Source organism: Lupinus angustifolius, chromosome LG04, assembly GCF_001865875.1.
Source record: "Lupinus angustifolius cultivar Tanjil chromosome LG04, LupAngTanjil_v1.0, whole genome shotgun sequence".
Classification (NCBI taxonomy): Eukaryota; Viridiplantae; Streptophyta; class Magnoliopsida; order Fabales; family Fabaceae; genus Lupinus; species Lupinus angustifolius.
The window spans coordinates 5716946-5725773 of record NC_032012.1 but is presented as its reverse complement, the minus strand read 5'-3'; the positions used below and the strand labels follow the sequence as shown (position 1 = coordinate 5725773).

The 8828-nt window shown below is 29.8% G+C and overlaps 1 protein-coding gene across 1 annotated transcript; it reads left to right on the top strand.

The window, feature by feature from the left end:
• Positions 1885-5272, top strand: LOC109345264. Its single transcript, XM_019584154.1, has 4 exons — positions 1885-2190; positions 2292-2495; positions 2900-3460; positions 4820-5272. The coding sequence occupies exons 1-4, from the start codon at positions 1938-1940 to the stop codon at positions 5188-5190; spliced, it is 1389 nt and encodes a 462-aa protein (XP_019439699.1). The 5' UTR covers positions 1885-1937; the 3' UTR covers positions 5191-5272.

The window sequence follows — 8828 nt, the reverse complement described above, 5'->3', positions numbered from 1 at the left end:
TCGGCGAATATTGTGTGATACTACATATTCAATTTTTATATATTATATATTTTTTTTGTTTTTGATAATATTTAATTTAAGGTAAGATATGTGGTTAATTAATGTATTGGTGGTAGTTGCTTAGGATTATATAGTTTTTTTGTAAAAATTAAATAATGTTAAGGGCAATATAGGAAATGAAAATTACACCATGAGGGAAGTTATTTCAAGTTTTGACTTTATATATAGTATAGATATAGATTATAGATTATAGATATTGTGAATACCTAATTTTATCTAGCCTTATTTTGATATAAGAAAAAAGTAGAGAAAAAAAGCAGATAGTAGAAATAAAGGAGGGCATGAGTGCATGACCTATGGTAATTTTTATTTTATTTAATGTTATATCTTCCTAGTTTGTACAGACATTTCGTGCCTTCCGACGAATACTGTGTGATACATATTCAATTTTTATATATTATATTTTTTGTCTGTTTATGATAATGTTCAATTTAAGGTGAGATATGTGGTTTAGTTAATGTATTGGTGGTAGTTGCTTAGGATTATATAGGTTTTTTATAAAAATTAAATAATGTTAAGGGCAATATAGGAAATGAAAATTACACCATGAGGGAAGTTATTTCAAGTTTTGACTTTATATATAGTATAGATTATAGATATTGTGAATACCTAATTTTATCTAACCTTATTTTGATATAAGAAAAAAATAGAGAAAAAAAGCAGATAGTAGAAATAAAAAGAGGGCATGAGTGCATGATGTTATGGTAATTTTTATTTTATTTAATGTTATATCTTAGTTGAGAAAATTGTTTCTATTGACCACAATCATTTATAATCAATTTCCTAACTATTACAAAATATTTTCTACTAATGAATCGTCAATGAGAAATCCTATAATTAGTTAAAAACTATATAATAATGATTCATTAATGAGAAGTTCTCTAATTAATTGGCAATTTCTTAATTTTTTTTGAACGATCATGATTTCTTACTTTTGTTCTTTAAATTATATCAATTAGAAATATATTTAATAAGTCAAACAATTTTCTATCCAAAGATCTATATGGTCTTAGTTTCCTCATTGCATCATAGGATACATAAAAGCAGGGAAAGCTCTCGTCACACAACAAAAATATAAAACTATTTTATGTCATTTTGATAATGATTAAATAAACAAGAAATATTCAACAAATATAACATATATTCAGGTCCATGTAATTAATGGAGATATTGTCTCAGTATAAGTACTCATATATTCCCTTATTCGTAATTGATTGTTGAGTTTTAGAAATATAGGCCACACACAAATGCTTTCTAAGAGTAGGCATAAAAATGATTTTCTACATTTTGTTTATAGAAATGCACTGGCAATATTAACTAAGTGAGAAGATACTTCTAAAAAAACAATTGTAATTGTTAACAATTTAATGTTATTAACCAGAATAACTTTTTTTTTATTCAGTGAATTCATTCACGCGTGTCTAACAAAAAAATAGTCATAGATTGGTGTAATATAAATTTAATAAGGATTTAATTCTGAATAGTATAGTTACTTTGTTATGCAACTACTAGCTCACAAGAAGCCCACATAGGCAGGTACAAACATAATTTAAGTTCCTGAATTTGACAAGTAACCATCTTTGTGGGTCCCTTAACATAATCAAGAATAATTAATGGTCTCCAAAAAATGAACTAATTCTCTCTAATACTTGAAAGTCCATAATGAAATCTTCAAGTAAAAAATAGGTTTTGTAATTTATAAATTATTTATTATTTAAAAATAATTTAAATTTCTCTATCAATTTTTTTTGCTCTGAAAAAACACGTGTTATCATCTTCATTAATTATTTAGGAGAGAATATTTGTATTTTTCCTAAGAAAAAACAAAGTGAAACGGGAATTAAATCCATGGAACAGAAATCCCCAAGAAACACTTCATGGGAAAGCTAATAACTAGTTCCAAACCTCTCATCCTCCAATCAAAACTTCTCTGTTTTTCTCTTCTCTATCTTTTCACCACTCTCTTCCTTGCACTTTACACCACTTTGTCCCAATCCAAATGCTTCTTCAGATCATCCCCATTGGATCCAATTCAGAATTCTCTCTTCTCTTACCCTTCTTCCTATGGAGAACACAAATATGCTCTCTCCACCACCCGTTCTACATGCTCTTCCCCTGTTTATTTTTCAGGTACGTTACAACCCAAAAAAAATGAATCTTTTCCCCTTTTTTGTTTATATGATGATCAAGATAATGACTTTTGGTTAATGGGTTGTGGAAAATGAATTCAGATTACTGGGATGTTGTGAAGGAGATAAAAAATTGGCACAAGAATTTTTCAGGTTATTCAATTCCCCTGAGGTATATGCAGGGAAATGGTGATAGTTTTGGTGGGAATTTCACCACCTCTGTGAGGTTTTCTTATTTTGATAATCAAACTGATGGCAAAGAAGTTCCCTGTGGATTTTTCAAGAAATTTCCCATCAGTGATTCTGGTCAGTTCCGCAACAATTCACTTAATATATATGAGTCTGTGTGTGTGTCACCGAGTTAGATCTCAATTCACGTAAGAAATATTCAACCATCATGTTTCTATTGGTTATAACATTGCCCTTATAAATTATTTACATTAAGGAGGCCATAATGCAAATGTAATCAATGATCATTTTCAAGTTTTATTAAAGCAATTCATTTCTCTTATAGTTATGTCAATTATAATTTCTTTTGAGGCTAGCCTTGGCGCAACTCCAAGGTTGCTGCCTTGTGATGTGAATATCACGTTTTCAAACCTGGAAATAACTTCTTTGCTTGTGTGACTAAGGTTATGAGCCGACCTATTTTGTAGTTTATTTTGTTTAAAAATGCTTATTTAATTTATATGCTTTGTCTCTTGATGTAGATGGAAATGCAATGGAAAAGTGTGACAATGCAGTTGTAGTTTCAGCAATCTTCAATGACCATGACAAAATTCGGCAACCAAAGGGCCTTGGTTCAAAAACACTTGAAAATGTGTGTTTCTTCATGTTTGTAGACGATGTTACTCTCAAAGGTCTTGAACATCATGGATTGATTTCATCAAATTCCAAAGAATACAAGATAGGTGTATGGAGGCTTGTAAAAGTTGCAAAAGAGGATTTATATGAAAACGCAGCAATGAATGGAATTATACCAAAATATTTAGTCCATAGGCTATTCCCAAATTCTAAATTCAGTATTTGGATTGATGCAAAGTTACAACTTGTGGTTGATCCATTATTGTTGATTCATTCACTTGTTATATCTGTGAATGTAGACATGGCCATATCAAACCATCCTTATTATGTTCATACCATGGAGGAAGCAATGGCAACCGCAAGGTGGAAGAAATGGTTGGATGTCAATGCCTTGAAGGTGCAAATGGAGACATATTGTGAACATGGATTGCAACCATGGAGTCCCAGCAAGAAGCCCTATGTGTCAGGTAAACATTTTTTCTATATAGGGCATTTAAGGGTATAATGTCATGAGCTTGAGGTAAGGCTAAAAGGTCATTAAATTGGTTGTCAGGTAAATACTCATTATCCGAGTTAGACTTTTTTCTATTACTAAAAAGAATAGTTAGATAAAAATACATAATACTTTTATTTCTTTAACTTACACTGATATTATTATTTCTACCCTTAAAAATATACTAAAAATCCTAACTATGCTCTCCTGTAATGGGGTGGAGATGAGTCTAACTTACATTATCCAATCCAAATTAATAAGGCATATAAGTCTATAATGTCAATGACTTCATATGTGGTTTTATAGAACATATCTATCAACTTTACAACTAGTAAATAGCACATTTGACTTATGGGCAAGTAGTAAGTACTCTTAAATTAATTAGTTCCAACCTAGAAGAGTGTTGGGAACTCTTCTGTCTAGATGTTATTTTAAGCAACGTGAAAAGGCTTTGCCCCACCGTTGGAAATAAATATACTATGACATGTAAGCCCTGCATAGTAAAAGGTAAGGCTTGTCAGAGGAAGGTTTCTTGACTTTCTTCCAAGTGGGGTACTTCACTTTTGTTATCTTAGTTATCACTTCAGTTGGTTATTCTAACTTCTAACCAATTATTTTCAACAACATGGGACTATTAATCTCATACAAGGTCTTAACTAAGCATAGGCACATATTAAAGTAGGAAAATATATTGCATAAAATTTCAATTATCATCTCATAACAAAAATATTCTTACTCAGTCACTCAAGTGTAGTTGGTCTAAAATGTTTACTTGTCACATCTAGCAGCCCTTGTTTTCCTGTAATATACAATTTGCTTATAAAAATTCAAAAGATCAATTATAAGACCATCAATACTTACTCTCCTACTAAACGTTTGGTAATAGAGTTCCAACTGGAATATTAAATATGTTAGAATATGATATGATATTCTAAAAATATTACAACGAGTGTTGTGCATATGAGATGGAAAATAAGTATGAGAAAAATATGTATGTACTAGTTGTGTATAAGTTTTATATATTGTCATCGTATTATCTATTATTGATATTTAATTATCGTTAATATTTTAGAAAAATTAATCCAAATGAATGATATAGTCTTTGTGTATAAATTTTTATACTGATAATGAATAAATTTTACACTCAATAAGTATAGAATCAATGTGAGTAGAAGTGGCTCCTAGGATGATAGAATCATGTTTTAAATGAGTTGGATACGTCACAATAAAATCTATAAAACTTTGAATTTTGCTCCTTCATTTTATTTATTTCCACTTTGGTTTTCCTTGTATTAGCTTGATGAAGGTATCCTCTTTTAATTGGTTTTGGCAGATGTACCAGACAGTGCTCTAATCTTGAGGAAGCACGAACTAGGAAGTAACCTCTTCTCATGTCTTATGTTCAATGAGTTGGATGCATTTAACCCAAGAGACCAATTACCTTTTGCATTTGTTAGAGATAAAATGAAACCCAACCTGAAGATAAACATGTTTGATGTAGAAGTATTTGAACAAGTGACAGTAGAGTACAGGCACAATCTCAAACACATTGAAGGGACCACTTCTTCTACTGCCAAAAAAGTGTCCCCTCCAGGAAGAACCAAAAGGGCACACCCAGATTTGTTTTATGTCAATGGCAGCTGTTGTGGAAGGTGCCAGAATTACCTTTCTGTAATGTGGGGTGAAGAAGAATCAAATGATTGATTGCCCATAAAAAATCATTGTAGAAACTAGAAAGGGTACTGTTTTTTTTTAACACTAAAATTTGACACTTAGGGTTGATATACTCAAATGATTGATTGCCCATAAAAAATCACAGTTACTATTCACTTTTTTTTTATATCATTACATGTTTTTTAATCTCAAAATGAATATTGTCAATCTTAAATGTCAAATTTTATTGTAAAAATAACTTTATTCTTATAGAAAAATGATAAAAAAATTAAAATGGATCGGAGAGATTTATAAGGGGGCATTTTTTAGTGATATGAGAATGAATTTTATCAGGGAGGGCAAAAAAATCCGTACCAGCGATATTATAAATGGGTTTTAAAAATACCCGTAGTACATACGGGCGGGTACGGGTATTATGGTATCCATACCCGCTGGTACCCATTATTTATATGATTAATATATTATATTTAATTAAAATAAAAAAAATTACACTATGTATATTTTTTCCTTTTACTTTGTTTACATATTTTATTGAGTTTGGTGGTGAAACACCCTACAAATATTATTACATGTGTAAAAACACATATGTTTTACAAAGAAAATATATATTTGTTGTTAAAAAATGAGAACAAAAAATCACACAAATGGAAACCACCAATAAATTTATCACTTTTATCAAATATTTAATCAAAAAATACAAAAATAATTAAGTTTCATCTTATTTAAAACAAAATTTAAATAAAAATTTAAAAAATTATTTATAATAGAGAAACCTACAGGTACTCAGAAATACCCGCAAATACCCGCTCACAGGTACCCGTACGAGTACGGGCGGGTATGAGTATTACTCTTCTATTTTGAAAGGGTAGCGGATAGCTACTACCCATGCCCGCCCATGCCCGTTGCCATCCCTAAATTTTATACTCTCAAGTAAGAGTAAATTTTTTTTAACATTGTACTTTGGACTGTTAACAATTTATTCATGTTATCATTTTCATTTATTATTATACCTTGTAATATTGGGGATGACCTTAATTTCTCAAATGTACCAGTAGATGTGTTCTAAAAAATAATCAATTTGGTCATCTTTTAAAACATGTGAGTAAAACTAATTTGAAGGGTCAATTTAATTTGAGTTCTTATTTACTTAAAGAAAGATAAAATAACCTAGTAGTTGGCTTTGTCTTTTGTTAAAGGTGATTCTCAAAGAAAAATATTAAAAAATGAAACAGAAACTATTTTATTAGTAGAGAAAAGCTGACAGCCTGTTCACAGGAATGTTTCCCTAGTTCTGACCCTTCGTGTTTATTGGTTTCCAAATATTCTCTTATTGTCAAATTTTCAGTCAGATAGAGCATATATTTTTGTTGTAAAGTAAACCAACATAGTATTGGTCTAATAATATAAAGTTCTATTAGATTATAAAAATAATTAAAAAGTTAAAAGTGTGATTCCTGAAAGTAACACGTATTATAAAGGTTACTACATATCTCGAAAGAGATTAATTTCTTAGCAAAATGTGAGAAAACACCCTTGATACAAAAAAAAGGGTGCACAAAGTACAATGGAGTTACCACAGGAACGATCTGTTTCTTAAAGTGAAAGTTCCATGATTATAAAGTAGCATACAACAAGGAAAGTTTGCATGATCTCGAATTAACGTACCCGTCACTCTTCTCCTCCTACCTTTTTCCTTTCTTCAACATCTAGGGGAAGAAAAGAACGTTAAAGGAACGTAATAAAAACATTGCATTAACTTGAATCATAATCAATTCTTTGCTTTTTGTATAAGGATGGGTATTTCCTCACTTAGCAAAAATTAATTATTTTGTGATGTATATCCTAAGGATGACGTAGTTGATAGTCTACTTGCACATTTTGGGCAGTGTCACGAAATGTCTTAAAGAGAGCGATTTGGTCGTGACTCAGTCAGTAAGTATTATTTCGTGTCATTTATAATTGTTGCAAGCTACGGTAACAACAATTTTAAGACGTTTCTACTATAATGATATTAGTAGATAATATTACTAGATCGAACAACTTTGAACTGAACAAACAATTTTGGTTTGATGGAACAAATTTCAAATGGTAGCAACATAAGATGGAAATTTTCCTCACTATGAGAAAAGTTACTCACATTCTGAAAATCGGTATCCCAATGTTGTTGGAAAAAGCTAAAAAGAGAAAAAAAAAAGATAAACTAGCTATTGAAATAACTATCTGGAATGAAAATAATTACTTGTATAAGAATTTCATTATGAATGAGTTATCAAATGATCTCTATAATCACAGCAGCTCATACAAGTCTGCCAAATAATTTGGTATGCACTTGAGAGAAAAATATGTAACTCAGGAAGATGAGACTAAAAAGTATATTGTTAGCTGTTAGCTCAAATATCATATGATTGATGATAAATCAATAGAGTCTCAGTCCATTGAGATATATAGAATTGTTTGTGAAATCATTTCTGATGGTATGCCCCTAGAGAGTTAAACTCAGAGAGTCTATGAATGTATTTTTGTTGGGTATATTGTAAAGAGCAAGACCAACAGGTTTTATAACCTTATCGCAAAAGTAATCATTGCGTCTAACGATGATGATTTCAATGAAAAATAATTTCTCTTTTAAATTGAAGAATAGTGTGAGCATATCCATTAGTCACACATGTGATTAGAGATAATGATAAAAGTGAAAGGTTTGAAATAGAACCTAGAAGAAGTATGAAAGCAACAACTCCTAAAGAGCATGAACCTAATTATATGGTTTATATATTGGAGGAGAATCTATCAACTCTTTAAGAAATTTTGATTTCTTTGGATGCTGATTTGTGACAAGAAACCATAAATGATGAGATGAACTATCTAGAGTCTAACAAGAAATAGACTATTTTAGCTCAATCAACTATGAAAGTTGAGATTATAGCACTAACAACAGCTAGTGAAGAAGCAAGTTGGTTGAGAAACTTGCTTGCAGAGATTCCCTTATGCGGAAAAATGATACTAATTGTATTGATTCATTGTGATAGTATCGCGACTATTACAAAAATTGAGAACCACTTTTATAACGGTAAGAAATGACAAATTCGTCGTAAGCGCAACACCATTAGAGACTCTATATATCAAAATATAATCATAATAATATACAATTGTCATTCTTTAAGTTTTTTAGGAATTGAAGGTCCTTTATATATTCATTATCAACACATTGTTGGTGAAATGATATGAGTTGAATTTGATTGTGCGGTATTCTCTATCGTAAATAATATGTTGTCTTTTAGTTTAGTTGTAAAAGTTATTGTTTTTTTTTGTACCTATATACAATTAATAAGGAAAAAATGACCTTCTCCTCATTTGATTTACACATAATTTTGTTCATATGGTTAAAAGGGCATTATTCAAAATAGGATAAATAGTATTATGTTTTACTTTATAACATTATTTTAATTTATAAATATTTATATTATAAACATTATTTTTTTTTTGAAAATTCATAACATAAATATTTATCATCTATTTTAATTATAAGTTCACAGTATTGTTATCTTTGTCTAAGGGGGTGTTTGTTTCAGTTTATAAAAAAATTATTCCTCAGAATAATTGTTAGGAATAATATATAGATGTGTCTGTTTCAAATTGTCAAAAAATATTCTCATGTATAAAAAATTTCT

Excerpts from the sequence above, each read along its gene's own strand:
- LOC109345264 (XM_019584154.1), top strand. The coding sequence starts at position 1,938 with ATGGGAAAGCTAATAACTAGTTCCAAACCTCTCATCCTCCAATCAAAA. Across the intron at positions 2,191-2,291 it reads TTCCCCTGTTTATTTTTCAG|ATTACTGGGATGTTGTGAAG; the intron begins GTACGTTACAAC and ends AAATGAATTCAG. Across the intron at positions 2,496-2,899 it reads ATTTCCCATCAGTGATTCTG|ATGGAAATGCAATGGAAAAG; the intron begins GTCAGTTCCGCA and ends CTCTTGATGTAG.